The sequence below is a fragment of the Convolutriloba macropyga genome, chromosome 3 (assembly GCF_964194025.1).
Source record: "Convolutriloba macropyga chromosome 3, txConMacr16.3, whole genome shotgun sequence".
NCBI lineage: Eukaryota > Metazoa > Xenacoelomorpha > Acoela > Convolutidae > Convolutriloba > Convolutriloba macropyga.
In genome coordinates this window covers 64113615-64132603 of record NC_134470.1, presented here as the reverse complement: position 1 = coordinate 64132603, position 18989 = coordinate 64113615, and the positions used below count along the sequence as shown (strand labels likewise).

Below are 18989 nucleotides of genomic sequence, written 5' to 3'. Positions count from 1 at the left end.
AACAACATATTTTGATGCGGTTTTAATTCTGGTGTTCTTCATATTATGGTATGAAGCAGAAAAATATGTTGGCTGTGATTAACATTTGGCTGCCTCAAGACAAGGCTGTTGAGGAGTTCCCATGAAACATGCGGTTAGGATATTTTTAAGAGTATTTTTCGAGATCCTCTAAAAAAAAACGCCTTCCGCAATTGATTTCAAAAACGTTACAAGACTTGTGTTTGATCTACCACTATTTCTCAAGATAGCAATTTTCGAGGAGACTTATTCAAGATACCACAATCTTGTAAATTCACAATTTAAAAATAACTTATTGCCTTTTTTAAAGTTATCTGAAAAACGTTAGGCTGATTTTGTTAACAGTCCAAGACGTTGATCTGAATCTTTGATATTGGAGGATTGAATAACTCGGCATCAGCCCAATTGAACTTGAATTTTGGAAAGGAAAAGTTCTTAGGTCGCTACAGGTTGAATTCTCCCTACCACACTTAAAACTTTTGCACATTCAATTGATGCAATAATCATATTTGCTGACCTTTTGGGGATAAAATTGGGCACATCTTTCATTTACTGCAGGGTTGCTGCTATTTTGACAACGATCCTAAGAGAGGTTTCGCTAAAACTGACAAATTTTAACATATCCTAGAAATCAACCCCGAATCCTAACTCTATGTAGTTTGGTGAAAGTTTGAACAGAAAATAACATAATTTTCAACATATTTACTAACTTTTTCAGGCACCGGCATTACCAGGTGCATTATAAGGATAATGTTCAGTATTCGGTTGACTATCATAACTCCGCCCCTCAATACATAGTAGCTCACACTGAATACAGGCTAGTGTCCTCAAATAAAATCATTTTGCTCTAATTCAAAAAGTCAGCTTTTTTTCAACATCATAAGATTGTTCGCCGTAAAGCCTTGCAGCAAAATTGAAACGAGAGGTTCCTATGAAGAACTAAAGATTCCCTCGCGCACGTTACACTTATGGCTAACAGTGGATTCCATTATACCACGAGATCAGAGGATTGGAAGGTTGAATCACGCAATGAAGAATAATTATCACATCAATATCGATAGCTTTGCACTGCATTGAACATACAAATTCTGAAGAACCGAAAGATAAAGAGATAATCGTACTCAACTGCATATACGTACCAAACTCAAACCAAATTCAGTAGAAGCAATAGCAGACATATATCGACTCTGTTTTCAATTATATGTACTGCTTGCAAGAAACAAAAAATTTCTGTTATGTGGAGTTTTGTGGACCGGCTGCAAAATGTGGTTTTCTGGCCACCAAAGCAGCCCTACCTAATTTCTGACCTTTGAATAGCTAACCTCCGATACACCAGCAGTCAGCGTAAGCTATGTGTTGAAATTGTTGCGAATATAGAAAAACGCTGGCCAACGAATGTGGACAAGAAGGCAACCACATTTCCGTTACAGCATCCGGTGTCGAGCAAATGGGAAATCAAACTGAGCCACTGGCATGGGCCAACAAAAATTTTGGACTAGACCAAACGAAAAAGGGGTACTCGACCTTTTAATGGGAGAACTTTATGTAATAGCCCCTCTTTTTTGTTCAGACAACTTTTTGAATTTTTTTGAGGGCATTCAATTTTTGAGGGCTAAGAAATCAGGTATGAATTTTTATTTTTGAAAAAAAATCATCATTTTCTTCACACATTATTAGGTAAGTTAGCCTAATTATTGATCAAATTTAGCTAAAACTTTGGTCAAAAATCAACCAATTACGTCAACTAGAGGTTTTTTCGACGAAAACTTTCAAAATAACTATTTTATCGGTTTGTCAAAGTCTCCATATAGTACAAAAAACAAAAAGAGCATTTTTTAGAAAAGTTTTTGCCAGAAACATTCAGCCAATTTTAGAAACTTTCATGAACTTTTAAACCGTCCCTCACCTGTGTTAATTTTACTTTTGATCCAATATTCATTTTGTTTTAAATCTTTGTTTCAATGTTTTGATAAACAGAGGGGAAATTTTTTTGAAGTCTGTCATCAACGGTAAACTGTTAAAACAAAAAAATTTGACAAATTGAAAATTAAATAGATATTTCCAATCGAACTTTAGAAACACAAAAAAATTTTAAGTATTAGTGATAGCATTTAATTTGTACGACTTGAAGAAAGAAATCAGATACTTTTTCTGACAATTTATATTTTTGATCACGTTTAATGCCACTGACAAGGTTTCTCATAATTGTGTCATTATTTAAAACAACAACGAAAAGGACTTTTTAGGATTAGCTGAAAGTTCTCAGTAAGCTGTTTATTCCCACTTCAAATAACACAGATTATTTTCGGTGCAGTTTTTATAGAGTTTCCGGAGTCAAAATGATTTAATATTTGATGGAGGCAAATCAAGTAGAAGTACGGGTAATCTTACTGAGATGGCACTAGTAACAACAAAACATTAAGTTATATGGCGGCTATTTCCTAGATAAGCGAGAATTTATTTTTTCGTGTGGTTTTGTTGGCTTCGATTGCTGCTTTTTTTGTTATCCACTTTTCACTACACGATTTTTTCCACCTGTTGCTAAAGTTACAATTTAAGTTCCTCATTAGTGTTTCAACTAAGTGAACCACCTTTTATGTTTACAAGAAATTCTTGAATTCTCCTATTCACAGTCTTTATTGGTGGCCTGACTGATTATCGTTAATTGGCGTTCTTCCCATTACATTTGCACTCTCGGTGATTACTTGCTTAGAAAAAAAAGTTTTCAAAACAGCGCTCTTCGTTTTTTTGATAATAAATTTTGTTGACTTGTTTTTTCTCTCTTTTTCCTCTGTTTTTCCTTTTTGTTGTTGACAGCTTTTTAGTATTAAAACAAGACAGTTTAAAAAATTGGACTTCAATTCGTCGGTCTTCCTATGTTCTTAAAAAATTCTCCAAGAAAAAAATTTGACAACTAAATGTTGAATTAAGGTTAATTTTTGAATCACTGTTGATGGACGTTTTGTGTTTCTCTCCAAAATAACTAAAATTTAAAAGAGCTGAAAATCACTCAATTTAAATATATCGCGTTCTATTTGACCCTTCCTTTAAAGAAGCTTAATGTTCTATCAGTTTTCTCTAACTTTGTGATTTTGTTCTAACATAAAAACATTTTTTTTTCTCGGAGTATTAAATACAATACTAATGCATGAAAATTTTTTTATTCTTTCAATTAAACTGCTTCCAAAAATTTTTTCATGTATCTTTTCAGGTATATAAGCTACCATTTTTTTTATATGAGTTCAGTGGCGTCACCTGGCAAAACATCTATCAGGATGTGGAAAAGAAAAAGAAAGCTGATTATTTTACTATTTGAATCGCAAATTGGCCGCATATGCTTTTCTTTTTTATTATTTTTTAACTTCGTTTCTTTTTTAAGGCTGTTTCAAAAGTGAGAAGCCACTTTTTTTTCTAATTTCGCAATATTCTCCACTTCTTCAGCTGTCCACAGTAATTTTTGTCGTAAAAAGTTTATGATCTGGTGTTGGCGAGACTTAAATGTTCTTAGCTGAATATGTTTTTAGAATTATTTTTGATTACTTTAGGATTACAGCCTTCAATGGGTGTACATAGCGTTTTTCTCAACTTTTTAACCGCATTTGCTTAAAAGTTAACAGAACACGTCATTAATTATGCAATAAATCAGTTGTGAGAACTGCTTTTTCTCTGTTGTTTTTCTTCGCTTGAATTGTTTTTGAGGACTTTTTCTGCTATGGTTTTGAATCGTTCAAACAGATTGATTCGTTTCAATTGCTTTTGACGCTTGTTTTTACAACTTCTTATCCACTTTGACTTCTAAATGCTATCTAATGTCTTCGTTTTACCAAAACACAGTTTAGGAGATGCTGTGAAAAAAATTTGAGAAAAATTGAGACAATTTTTTCCCGTTGACTTTGTACAAATATTTAATTAAAAAAGTTTCAGTTCCCAGTATCTTTTATTACTACAAACAAAGGTTATGGCTTCGAATATTGAAATGAGAGGGTTTCCACCAAAAATATAAGACATGGAGCCGTTGTTTCCTTCATATTTTTAGGTTTCATTTACAGTTATCTCAACAATACAAGAAGTTTTTCCAATTTTATTGAAACCATTGTAAATTCTAGAGACAAATTTACAAATATTTCTTGACTAAATTTTTTTGCTGAAAAAATTCTGGAGTAAAGAAAACAATTAACTTTGAATCAGAATTCATCAATTTGCCTTTAAAGTTGTTTAAAAATCTTTAATTTCTCAAAAAAATTTTATAAACAGATGAAGATCAATCAAAATTGTCAAAAATGCATAGAAACTCAAACGTAAAGCGCTCATCTTTAGGTACAGCATGTTTCAGGATAACTTTTTTTAGAAATTAAGTGCAACTAAGTAATTGGTAATTGAAAGTTACCTAGGTTTTTGGTTTTCTGAAAACTCAATTATTTTTTTTTGTTGTTTTTTTAACAAACTTCAGCTAAATGACATTAGCTTTGTGGTATTAGCTTGATAATTAGAAATTTTTGTGCCGTAACGATATGAAGTATCATTTTCGATATAATATAAGTTTCGCTTTCACATGCGGATGTGGGAACATTTTTTGCCATGCACTGAACAAGCAAGCATTTCTTTATATTTTTGTCTAAGTTCTTGACAAAATAATAAACAAGGAACTACTAGAACCATTGTTTCAAGAAGAAGATTTCTTACGTAATTACTAAACAATTTTTTTATGCTCAACTGAGCATACGGACGCTTTCGTAAGCCTTAAAACTATTAAACCAAAAATTTTTGTTTTAACTAAACAAACGGACACTTTTTGTTCCCACCCGACCCGGGAGGAACTATATACTCAAATGCGTTTTTTTTTGTTCAGACAATTTTGGCCAATCCATATATTCATCGTATAATCGAGTTGTGAGTGGTATCATTAAAAAGCACGCACATCCTAAAAAATGAAATCAAAAAGATTTAGTAAAATATTTTTTACAGAAAGTTATCGAGTTTCAAAGTTTTGTGAATATTCGACAGTTTTTATTCACCTTTTCCGTAATTTTTGATAAAATTTGGCACAATATTACTAATATAATTTAAAACAAATTAAAGTTTTTAAAGGTAAAGCGTTGTTGTTATAAAATGCTATAGAAAAGCGTTACCGAATTGTTTTATTGGAATTTATTTGGCTAGAAATTTTAACTTTTTTCATCAAAAACTGCACGTAATTTGCTTTTGGTCCAATATGTTTCAGTTTGCCGAAATTGGAGAACTAGAAACCACTGACTTAATTTTTTATTTCAAAAAGTAAATTTTTGTATAGACGGCGCCCTATATAAGTTTTCTGGTGTTAAAATTTTGCCACTTTAGGTTAATAAAACATGATAGTTATACAAAATGCATCATTGTTTTTTTCTGATATCTGAAGTATTTCACTCAACAATTTGTCTAATTTGCAAACATTTGGAACACTGGGGGGTTTTTTGGGCGTGCGACAAAAATTAAGGATAAGATTGATAATTTCGCGGATTCCCACGATTAGAAACTTTGTAATTTTTATTTTGGTGCCACCTTTTTTCAAAATATTTTGCTTTTGTTTTTTTAACGTTAAATACTGTCAAAATTTTTTATTAAGAGCACCATCAAAGAGAGCTCCCATTTAACTAAAACTGAATGCCGTTAGGTAGCAGATTTTGAAGGTAGATAAAAACAGTCTTCAGAGAAAATTATAGTTTTTATGGCTCTCAAGAAGAATTTTATAAAACTTAAATTGAATTTTTGTGTTTTTGCATTGAGTTGTTATTTTTTAAGATTCTAATTACTAAATCTACCATTCAATTGTGCAAATGGATTCTTCAGGAATTGAAAGTGAACTTGTACCATGCATTCGGTTGTCACCTAATGTCTTTTATGTCATTGAATGTATTTGTTTTATGGAAATAATAAAGATTTTCTGAATTCTCAATTTTTTTTCTACCATATTTTAGCTTAATCTCAGCAAAAATAACTCAAATTTTTTATCTTATAATTCAAACTTCTTATAGAATGAACTATATTGTTGGTGGATTGTTTAAGAGAACAGTTTCTTGGTTTTTGCACTACGAGTTTTTCAAGAAAAAAAGTGTGATACTTGTGCATAATTGCTCATTTTAGCTCTTGTTTTCGTTTCTTTGATAAGTTGTCACAATATTCAACAATCTACCAGAAAAATGCTTGAAAACATCTGTTTTGTGACATTTTTATTGTTTGCATAGCATAGGGATTTTAAGGCTGCGACACCGTTCTCTTGCAGAATTTTGTAGTTTTTCATTTTTGCCTTCTTTGTGTTGTAATTTTTTGTTGCTGTATGCCAAATATTGGGTAATTAATGGTCTCAGTGGCCAACTATAGATACATAAATGAACTGAATAGCTGATCTTGGTATATAGCTAACAGTTTTATTGACTTTCAAATTTATTTTTCTTGAAGAAAAGTAACAGCATTCTTCAACTTATGCGTTTTTGATCTGGTTTGCAATTTAATCCTAGTTTTCAATGTTGCATCATTTTCGTTACTCAACCTCATTACTGAGAGAATGCTTTGTTGAACCAAGCAAAAATGTTTCTGTTGCTTAAAATTTTTGACTGATGTCTTCAGGGCTTACACAATATGATTCAGAAAAAGTTTTTGAAATTTAGATGTTTTTCAATTTTTGTGCTTCGTTTTGCTTTGGTATTGACATGAATTAGTCTGCCTAATATCAGCCGCATTAAGTTTTCGAAGGAGTTGGAAGATAAACTGTCTGCTCTTCAAGATGAAAGCGTATGTTGGCAAGGAAGTTTGAAAAAATTTGTTTTCTTAAAAAAAGTTAGTGGATTTCAGAGAATAGCTAATCCTATTGCTGTTAACATGTAGCTTAGCATCTCTATAGACCTGAAAAGTCACACCCCTTATCTGTTGATCTATAATTTGTTTTTAATGACAGTTTTATTATCCTCAAAAGGTCTTTGATATTGGTACAACCAGTTTTCGTAAGATATTCATGACTTTTGCCTATTCGCCTATTTTGTAGGTTTTTGTTTTCTTTTCACAGTATCACAAAAATGGGCGGTCCTCTGGTCATTTGACAAAAAACCGCACATACAATTTTTTTTATGGTTTTGGTGGATAATTTAACATTTAATTGGCTGGTACATCGTTTTCCTGCAGATTTTTTGTGCAAATTTTTTCGTGAAGCTTGTTCTCCTTTCTTTGCCTGTATTTGTCGTTATTATTGTAGTCATATAACATGTCTTGGATATTGAAAGGTCTCAATCGCTTTCTATAGAGATAGAAAATAAGCTCTCAATGATTCCGTTTGATGTATAATGTTTCTAATCCGTTTGACATTAGTTGATTTCAGAAAAAGCAATGTTTTATTAAACTTTGACCTTTTGCTCATTATTTGTCAACTTGTTACCAAATCGCATTGGAGAAAAGTCTAATATTTTGTAATTGAATCAGAGGTTCATCTTCTTTAGCGTAAGTTTTATCTGATGCCATTTTGATTTGGTTATTAATGGTTTTCACAAAAATGCTAACGAGTTTTTGTCGTAACTAATATTTGTAACTATTTGACGTTTATCGCCGTCTTTTCTGGTGGTCATATTATGCTAGTCGCAGGTCTCATCAGCCCTCTGAAGTAGATTGGTTTATTCGTGTAGTAGTTTGTTGAACGATATGTTGATATGTTAATTTTTTAATCTTTTCCTCATTTGTTGGACAATTAAGTAAAAAATGTAGATGAGCAGTGTGATTAAATTACCGAGCCTCCTCGTTTCTTTCTAAAACCTAACGTAATCAAACATTTGCTACGTTTAAAACAGTGATCAAAACCAAGATTTTTCACACATTTTCATCGTTTTTCTGGGTTCTTCGGGACTAGGGACTTATCAGTATATTTATCTCTCACATTGATTTTTTGTACAATTGCTGAAGCCGAGCGCTATGAGCGTTGGTACACACTTTCAAACAGATACTACAATTTCAAAATTTTTAACAGCCTCATGATATGCAACCTGCATAAAGTACGTGTGCAAAAATGCTCCCGAAATATGGTTTATTTGCTCTTTTCCAAAATGAAAGGCATCAATCATCCCACCTTTCAAAATTGACTGAGCGTGCTTGGGAAACATTGGTATTTCTCTTTCATGTATTGTTAGAGATTGAGGAGCGTTTAATAGTTACCGCTAATTCTTTATTCTTAGAAGACGCATCCTACGAGAACAGTTCAGGAAAGTATAGCAAAACATCGCTCCAATCTATTTTACACCTTTTTCTTTGCATAAAAGTATAATATTGAAATTATTCATTGACAGCACAAAATTCTTAAAATTTGCTTCAGTTCACAATGGCATTAAACAAATTACTTTTAAAAAGTATCTTTTTGATGCTCCAATACTACATTTTGATCAGATGACATTTGATAAATAATAAAAGGCCATTTATTTGAGGTTACATTTTTCTTTGTTTCCGAAACGAAACAAATATTTCCATATTTTTCCATAAAATGTTTATTTGACCATGCTAAACATAGCATTCGAGCAGCCAGTCAACATTATGTATCCAAAATAAATCACCAATATTTAAACTCACAAGTTTAATTAATTATTTACAGGATTTTCTCCGTCGTTTCTCCATGCTTGTTGTTAGGAAAACTTTTCCCATAAAATTTTGCACCTGCGAGCCAAAACAAACAAAAAGCGACTGCGTTTTAAAGATTTGTTGAGAAAAGCAATTTTCAAAGAATAAAAAACTAATTTGAGACTTTATTGATTGTGAAAGAAATCATTTTGCGTTATTTACAATCTGACAGGGGAATAAAGTTGCCTCCCAGACTGAAATTTTGTTCAAAGCTTTATTGGAATTATGCCTGCTGTAGTTTTGAACAATACCTCGCTTCCGATATTTGACAAGTTCGAGCTTAGGAAAAACTACATTACCCAGCAAGCTAGAGAAGATGGAAATACTGTGCGAGTTTTTGACTTATTTTCCTCATTTTTTGTTTTCAAAGAACTTTTTTTTGCATTTTTGCTCGGTTCAGGCCAATGAAATATATCATGTTGAGAAAAAGTTATCCCAAAGTATGAAAGCAATAGAAAAGCTTTTGAATAACCGACATACAAGTAACATAAATTTGTTGAAATGAGAAACAACAAGAGTCAACTCGTTGAAAACTCGATTAACAACTCTGTTAATGATCTCGTTTGTCAAAAACTCTAATATCGAAAGGTCAACCGAAAAGACTACACAAAGAAGGTTGCGGCGCGTGCGGTTAGCAACCCCTGTTCTTATGACTACAACATGAGAAGTCACGGCGCACCCTCTTACGTGAAAAACCAACTCACATTCACGGGAGGAATCGCTAGTTTCATCGGAGATCCTGCTCCAACTTACGACTTCCGAACCCAAAGACCAAGCTCGGCACGAGTCGGTTCGGCGCAGACATACGTTGGAGGATTGTTCAACAAAAAACGACTTGAAAGTGGGGGCATTGCAAACCTGAACGCCGCTGAAGACGGGTTTAGGCCGGTTACAGCCGACGCTAGTTTCGCAAATTTGAGAAAGTCAGCAAATGTTAATAGCAGTGCCTTGCAACCCGATCTGGGAAAGTTTTCGGATCGAACCTTGAGAGAAACGTCCAAAAAACTGCAGGAAAAGGATGGTTTCACGAAGGTTGTCACTTCTGGACGGCCGCTAAATGAACAGCTGAACAAAAAAGTGTCGTACAGTTCAAATATGTGCAATACAAGCCACACAAAAGCTCTGAAAGACCAAGCTAAGGGATTTAAAAACGCAACCAGTTTTGAGAAATCAAAATTGGAAGAAAATGTCACAAAACAAGTGACAGATATACTGCAGAAAACAAAGGTACAGATCTTCAAAAGAACACCGACAGAAAGAAAATTTTACAGGGATTCGATTTATTTGTCTTCCGAATAAGTTAAACACATTAACAGTATAGCTTCACATGTACTTTCTAAGCAAAATCTTGCTGATTACCTGTGAAGAGATGGCTGCTTATAAAAATTGTTTAGGCGTTTCTGAAATTTGCATATATTTATTTTATATACGATAGTAACTCACTTAAGATACTTAACATACACTTAACATACGATTTGTTTAACACACTTAACAGGAATACAAGTTTTTCGGATTAAAAATCCCAGATTAAATTCTCAAGTTTAAAACTTGTTATGATAGTAACAAATTGTTTTAGACCACCAAAATAGCACAGAACTCTAATGATGCGCTAAAATTTTTGCCGTCCTCTAAAAGGAGTACTTGACTAATAAAACTTTTCCACATCAAAGTTCGGTTCCTTTTGTTAAGAGTTAAATTCTTGTCAATAAGGAAGGACTGCAACAATGTGTTTAGCCTTGAGTAGGAATTTGCTTTCAAAATCGTTTGTCCCCAGAACATCAGCGAGGAATTACATCCGAATAATTTTGTAATGACTGAGCAGTTTCATTAAGTTTCATAAAGGTCCAAACTCAAATTTTCCTGTCAAATTTTGTAGAAACTTTAAATTCGTGCAAAAAGGCGGCTTTTCGTGGAACCTCAGCGAGTGTAGCAAGCAATAATTTTTTCTGTAAGATTGTAAGGTAGTAATATAGAACGAACCCAATACCCGATTTTAATTTCTGTTCCTTAGGGGCGCTTGTAGTATAAAAGTCTAGAGTTAATCGTTTTTAAAAATGAGGCGGATTTTAACAGTTTTTCAGAAATTTGAATCTTAAGGCAACAACTTGAAATTTTATGATATTGGAAGCGAACTTACCCTAAGAATTTTTATTCATATGGTAATAATATTCTGTTCATATCTTTTCACTCTCTCTTTAACTAACTGTATGTTTTCACTTTTTGGTTTTTCTCAGCGACTGAACTCGTTAAAAAATTGGGTTTTTAGACAAAAACTCGACTGGAATGAACTCGTATATCTAAGCAACTTGTTAGTTCAATTTGATTGATTGTTTAGGGTGATCCAATGCACCTCCAGAGTGGAAATGCAGATATTAAAGATATGGTGAAGGATGCAGTGAAGGAGTACTTTGACAGTCTAAATCTGCCTCAACTAGTCACAGACACAAACAAACAACAGATGCCAACAGAGTTCAAAGGTCAGCAATACATAATTCTAAATGATGATTAATTTTAATGGCAATGTGAAAGAGGAAAGTTTGGCCCTCATAAAAACTGCCACCGATCTTTGAGCATACAGCGGGTCATTCTTACACAATTGGAAAAAAATCGAGTGCTCAAAGTTCGGTTAATGGTCTAGGTATGGTCTGATTAGAGGTCACTTCAACCAGGAATGACGTGAGCACTCAGACCCCTATAACCTTAAACAATGTTACATTGTACAAATAGAGATTGCAATTAAAACTATATGGCAATTTTTATTTGGTTCAAACATATGCAAGGCGGTTATTTTGTTTGAATGTTTAAGGCTACAATGAGGAGGGCGAAGAGGTGTGGGCAGTTGTGAGAAAAGACCCAATGGCAGAACTGCTGAACACGAATGCCTCTCGGCCCAGCAGTCGAATGGCCACCATGCGCGCACCTCCAAATGGGTTGCAAGTCAGTCATTCATCTGCTCGAACATTTTGCGAAATTTACTCAAAGTAAACTTGGCTAGAGATGAAGCTTTACGGAACAAGATTCCGGGACGAAGACATTTGCAAAAATTCTAAAGAAATGAGCAGCATTTCGCTCAATTTTTTAATGTATACTTTTGCTTTGCCACATTTCTGCTAACCTCAATTTCTGGTCCTTTTTTCTAATATTTAAACAACATGGGTGCGCAAAATGCGCTGAAATTCGCTAACAACGACTGGAGTTATATGAAATTTGTAAACTTTTGCCGATACTGTTTAATCTGGGCTGAATTTATGTGAGAAGTGTGCGGAATTTTTGAAGTAATTGCGTTTGCATTCTACAACAGTAGTGACCATTAGACTCTATTTGTATCTCGAGATCCCATGATAATCGGAATTTGTTTCAGAGCTGAAAACTTAAAGATTTTAAACGTGAGATAAATGACGTGCATTTGTTACTTTTACTTCCATGAACAACTTCTAATTTTGTCTGAAATGTGTCTCTTGATTTAGAGATCCAAAACCCAGTACTGGAATGACGACATCGACTTCCAGAATAATTTGCAGAGCTGGGCCAGCACAGCCCCAAACCACGGTTAGTGATTCCCTTATTTGACACCACATATGAGATTAATTCAATGGTTCACTTTGCAGGAGGGGCAAATATTGGGGGGGGGGGGGGGGGGGATTTTCCTCCGTAAGCTGAGGTCTTTGTTCACAATTGCTGACCCTTCTAGAGCAAAATTTTGTATGCTCAGAGACAGTCATTTCATAAAAACTATAATCAGAATTTGTTTCGATCAAATTGATTTGGCAATCATGACCTCAATCAAATTCATTTAAGATCAGACATTGACTCGTTCATTTTTTGTGCATCCTTTGCCACGCTCAAAATAAGTTCTTTGTTCTCGAGTTGTTATTTTTAAATGATGCAATTTTTCCTAAATCGAAGACATATATGTGGCGGTATCCCTTCCGTTAACCACCCGTAACTATAACGGCCCGTATCACATATTTCTGGTAATTGGGGTAGTGGTTAGGGTCTATCCAAAAAGGGAGGTATAAAATTATAACTTCATGTAAACAAAAACTTTTTGCCATTTTTGGTACAAGACTTATTTTAATCATCGTCAGACCTCCAAATTAGTTATAAAAAGCGATCAGAGGCTGTAAAAATCATTGATTTTTAATAGACAAAACAATTAAATTTAAGACAATGTTGACAAGAAATGTTGACATTTTTTGTCAACATTGTCTTATTTTTGAACATTGTCTTATATTTGAATTGTCTTTTGCACATTCAGTACGTGGCCAATGTCAGATTTCTAGAGTAACTTTACACGATTTTGTAACTTATTTCCACTATGCATATTTTAAGATTAGAGTTGTAAACGTGCGTAAAAATTAGTTACCCAAAGCAAATTTAGTTCAAATTACCAAATTATAAGTGCAAACATATTTCATGGTGCTTATTTTTGGGGCTAGTGTGAACATTTTGGACAATACTTCGTATTTCCACGCCATAAGTCACTTGTTTTCACACTATAAGAAACTCGTTTCTACGCCACTCTTTCACATGGTTACGGTATCGAATTATCGAAATGAAAGACAGCCTAATTGGTGATTAATCTCTCTCTCAATACAAATTTTGAACAAAGCAGTTTTGCAATTGCGCACATCAATGTTCACAAGAACGATTAAATCCTTGAATTTGGTCTGAAATATTTTTTGATGGATTTCGGGAAAAAAGTTTTGGCCAATTACTCGTTTGAAGTATTGGAATTGGAGTAAGCTTATCTGTGAATATTAGTTATAAATTCTAAGCCTTTTTTATAAAGTTGAGGTAAATTTTTGTTCAGGCTTGACGTACTTGTAGAACAAAAAACTAACAAGTCAGATTTAAATAAAGTTTAACACGAAAAAATATAATGTTGATTCATTCACACTCATAATTTCCGCCTAATTATCTATATCGTTAATTACATTATCTAATATTTTAATCTCGTTTTTTTTATTTTCGTCAAAATTAAGAGCTCAATGTTTTGTATGTTAGACAGTTAAGTGAAATTCGATTGAAGATCCAGTATGCCTTGAAAGAAATAACGAGATGAGCAATACGTTAATCTGTTTGAACATTCAAGAAAATTTACAATCCCTACATAGTTCGTTGAATTAAGTTGAATCAAACCAGGCCATTTTCTTATTTGTCATTTTTCAAAAAATTCAAAAAAAAACTATACAAAATATTTTTTTAGCCAAATGCACTTTTACAGATGTTAAAAAGAGAATCCGACTGCATCCACCTTGTTATTTGATGTGATGATCTCACTGCTCAAAAATGGATTATCACCGTTTAAGAGTTTTAAAAAATCATTTCAAAACGTGAATATATATATATATATATATATATATATATATATATATATATAATTATCAATAGTTTTTGATAAAATTCTTTGGAATCAGAATCTTTACTGCCTGAAATAACGATTTATATTTATATTGTAGAAAAGTCATCCTTTCCTTTTTCCATTTTTCCTCCAATCTTTGTCATTAATCTAATCACAAAATTGTTCCCACCCCTCTTGAGGGGGGGGGGGAGGAACTATATAATCAAATGGGGTTTTTTTTTGTTCAGTTAATTTTGGCCGATCGATATATTCATCGTAGAGAGTTGAGACTGGTATCATTAGAAAGCTTGTCCAGCTTAGAATATGGAATTAAAAAGATTTTTTTGATTTTCGTTTTTGACAGGGAGATATCGAGGTTTAAACTTTCGAGAAAATAGAGTGAATTCCGTTGATTTCATTCACCTTTTTGGGAATTTTTGATTGAAATTTCGCCAATTTTGATAAAATCTAATAAATTTTTTCATGAAAATGTTGTTGATTTTACGTTTAAAGACAAAATACATTTGCGGCTATTTTCATTGATTTTTTTTGTCACAAATTCTGGCTAAAATTTCATAAAATTCAGACTTTTTCATCAAAAGCAGCACGGAATAAGTTTTTTAGTCCACTCTGATTAGATTTGCAGAAAGTGCACACCCAAACACCACTAACACAATCTTTGTAGACAGAAAAGAGAGCTAATTCCACTTTGACTTCCGTTGAGAGTGCTCTGTAAATAAAACTTTGCCGTTTTTTGCTAACTTTATTCGTTGATTATCAAAAACGCAGCATTTACTTTTGATTTTTTAACAAACAAAAAATCTATATCAACGATATTCCAAAAATTAAATATTCCTAATGGACAATCAACGCGAGCAGGACTAGTTCGGTACCAATCTTGGACCGTTACAATTCAAAATTAATTTGGATTGTCATCAGTCGGTTTTTTATAAAAAAAAATTCGAACTTTTTTTTATATTAATTAAATAACAGAACATTTCAATTCAAAGCTCACTAGTGATAGGTCCTATTGGCTTCCTAATTAACTCAAAAATTTTTTATCTAGTTGATTGCTTGAAAGCTTATGGTCAATTTGACTTTTAAAATATTTGATTTTTAAATAAAAAATGGCTTATTGAACTTTGCCTCCATTTTTCTCTTACTTTGGTCAACTTGTAGCTTAGTGTCAGCAATCAACGAGTGCTCCTTTTTTCTGCTGAAATCAAATTTAGTCTTTATTGCTGTTTGACGCCTTGATTTATGGTGTTCTGGCTTCGATACTACTAGATTTCACAAATTTTTTCTAATTTTTAGTTATTTTCCCATTTTTCATGTTTTCTAATTTTGTCAAATTGTCACGTTTTTTTTCAGTTTATATATCACGTTTGTCGTGTTCAAAATAACGCACAACTGATGATATTTAAACCCTTAAAGATAAAAGTTTTGGTTCTTTACCGCTTCGACAAACTTTCTCGAAGAATTTAATTTAATTTTTTAATTTTGTCTTTAATTTAGTTTTTACTTGGTCTTTTTTTTCATATTTAATTTCCTGTAAAATGACCCGGTTTGATTGGATTTTCCTAAAAAAAAATAGATGAGCCGATGTTCTGATATGAGAAAATAGATAACGGCTTTCATGTTTTTGAAAACAATTGTTTTCCAAAATGAAAAATAAAAAACATTTCAACTCCGCAATTTTATTCCTTTTATTGTCTGTTTGTTACCTGGTCTCGTTAATTAAAGGTTAAAGATGACATTATTTTTGTCAAGGGAAGGTGTCAAAAGGGATTGGTGTCACAAATTCTAATGTTTTTAAAGAATTTATTACGAATTTACTGGCTTCGACACGGGTTTTTCACAAAAAAAAGGAAACTAATTTTTGATTTTTGTCATATTTGACCTTCTTTTGTAGACGCAAGACATATTCTGGATAATTGCAGGTCTCAAGGGCTTCCATTGGAAGAATGGACGAACCTATTCAACTTTTTGGTTTTTTAATTAATGGCTTTCATTTCTTTGGAATTAAATTTTTTCCGAAAGAAAACAAGTATTACATAATTTTGCATTTTTTCTTTTCGTCTAACTGTTGCCTATATTCATTAATGAGCGGCCACAAAATAAATAATCGATGTTCGACGAAGGTGCAATCGAACATATTTGGTGGCCAAACTATGGCTTTACGCTTCCAAATCATTTTCTGGCAAGTTTTAATTGATTTTCAGTTGGTTGTCTATTTGTTGTTGTTTTTGTAACTGCATAAAATATTGAATACCAAGAGTTCTATAAAAGCATTGGTAATTGTAAACCTATAGGATATTTTAGTTGATTCCTAATGGTTTTCATTACTTTGAAATTAATTTTTTTTTTTTTAAATTCACGAATTTTCTAACTTTAAAGTTTGTTCTTTTTTGTCTAATTGTTACCAAGATTTATTATGAACTGATGAATAACTATATTTTTTTTGGTGAATTACATGTTATTTTGTTTATTTTCAGTTTTATCTGACGCTAATTTGACTTTGTTATTAAGTTTTTTTTTAAAACGGACATAAATTTTTTGATGCAATTAATGTTTGTTGTTCTTGTTGTTGTTGTTGTTTGATTTTGCCGTTCGTCTTCGCTCGCTTTCCTATTATCGGCATATCTCATCAATCTAACGCATCATTTTTTACTCCACTTAGTTATTTGCTATGGAGGCTATCTTTTCGTTCATAGACCAGTTTTTTTTTTTAAAAAATACTTGAATTTTTTGTGTTTTTCTATCTGTTCCTCATTTGGTAGACAATTATGCCAGAATTGTGGATAAGCGGGGTCGGAACTTGATGTGCGATCGCACATTACCGAGCCGCCTTGTCTTAATATAGGCTAAATATACGATTATCTGTGATTGTTTTTGTAAAAAAAAAATTATCTCTTTGTTTCTTGTTTTGTATCAGGTTAATTTAATTACCTTTGTATGATTGCGCTGTGGATACAGAATCTGTACCCGACTGATTCTATAATCATCCCTTTAGGACCATTAATTGATTGAGTTTCCCCATTCATTGGGTTCGGCTACCAGTAAATTCATTATGATTGGCTGCCCCCTCTAATCGAGCTTGCAGATCAGCTTGCACACTCCAATTGGGCGAAGCTTCACTCCCTAATTAATAGATTTTACAACGCGTGCAAGAAAAATTTAAACCTGATCACACGGCATTATAAAAGCAAATGTTTCTTCTTTTTGTGTCCTGAAACTGATCTCTTGTTCCCTGCAACCTTTATTTATACGTAAAATCAGTGATGTGCTAATTAGAGCGTGAGATAGTGAGGAATCTTCTGAAGAGACTGAACGGAGGACAGACCCCGGCTGAGATGAGCTCCACCCAACAACAACAGCTGCCACTTAACACTGACAGGTTCCAGTTCAGCTAATAAAAAAGTTTAATCTTTGAAACTTGTGACAATACTGAATATTTGTCACGGTGTAAAGCCATGTTAGAGAAGGCCAGTATTAACCGAGTATTTCTTTGAAGTCATAACTGCTACGATTCTTGTCTAGCTTTCCAGACTTTCCGAGAACTTTAAAATATTTTTCAAGCTTTCGTCTGCATAATAATACTTACAGTGCGGGATGGGTATTAGCTCTAAATGGGAACTGAATTCATTGCTTCTATGTCTTTTATCCAATTTCAAAGCAATTCGAATATGGTTAAACTAATTTTTGGCCTTTTATGTGCCATTGTACCCCTCTTCCCCGCCCCCGTCTACGCATATTCGTCGTCTACAACTTATTGGTCCAGAAATATCTACCCCCATTTCAATAGTTTTTCCATGATGGGAACAATTTATTATGGGTGTTAAAAATAGGAAAAAGGTCATTTCTTGACTTTCAGTTTTGCGCCCTGTGATCTGAGGAGCAAGAAACTACATCCACTATAAATCCCACTTGCATGAGTTTCAAACATATGTTTGCCGAAAAAAATATATTGTAATTTGAAAGTTTCTCTGATTAGATCTCTGCGTACGTCTGGCCTTGGAGTGTCTGGTCACTTTGAGCCCATCCAGTACCAATGTGACCTGAGTATGTTCACGAAGCCACCCTACAACCCCTCCCGACACTTCACCATAAACCCAGAGTGGAGCAGTGAGAGGTAGCTTACCTTATGGTTTGAGATTTACCCAAAAAAACCAATTGATTGTTTTTGACCGGTATTTTGATGGGAGAGAACCATTTAAGCTTTGTTTCTTTTTCACCACTATAAGAAGGGATTGAGAGTTAATAAAACAGAAGAAATGAGCATATTTGAGCGGTATTTTCAACTTAAATAAAAAGGGATCAGAATTGGTTATATTCCAAAAAGAGGAAAAATATCTAAACCGACAAGAAATGACATCAGTCCCAAATTATTGAAAAAAACAGCCGTAAAAATGCCGGTCTGAAGCGCCCTCGTATCACAATAAAACTTTTCTGCACATGGTGTAAAATTGATAAAAAGGTCCTGTCTGCTTTGAGGTACACGGTGAAGAGGATTCCCGCCGCACACCTGCACCCTTCGGCCACCCTCAAGAACAAACTGGGTCTGCTTAGAAGTTAATCAAGGGACCCATTCAGAAACTAAAATGTCTACTCCACGCAAAAATAACAGTACAAAAATATAAAAACAAATGCAGATTCTGTCTGAAGATTCAAAACAAAACAAATGGAGCTACGAAGACTGAAAATTTGTGAAAACAAATTAATCTAAATTGATTTTAAATAAAGGAAAGTAAATATAGTTTCAGAATTAATTGTGAAGCAAAGAATTTTTGCATTTATACTTGAGATTTCTTGGCTGTCTAACTTTCCATCCCTAGACATCCGAGAAAAGGTTACACTTAATATTATATAGACTACCCAGTTTTCCCATCTTAGATAGATCTTTGAAAACTTACCAGGACTTATGCACTGCCGTAGAAAAAAAATGAAACTTAGTACGGCATGGTATCCGGCCGTATCAAGTCTTTTACGACAGCGTACA

General features: G+C 33.2%; 1 protein-coding gene across 1 annotated transcript; it reads left to right on the top strand.

Moving 5' to 3' along the window:
- Positions 1-8636: 8636 nt before the first annotated feature.
- On the top strand, positions 8637-18774 carry LOC142336354 (uncharacterized). The gene is made up of 8 exons (XM_075385118.1): positions 8637-8973; positions 9235-9873; positions 10982-11123; positions 11453-11583; positions 12114-12195; positions 17285-17387; positions 17985-18122; positions 18485-18774. The coding sequence occupies exons 1-8, from the start codon at positions 8872-8874 to the stop codon at positions 18564-18566; spliced, it is 1419 nt and encodes a 472-aa protein (XP_075241233.1). The 5' UTR covers positions 8637-8871; the 3' UTR covers positions 18567-18774.
- Positions 18775-18989: the final 215 nt, after the last annotated feature.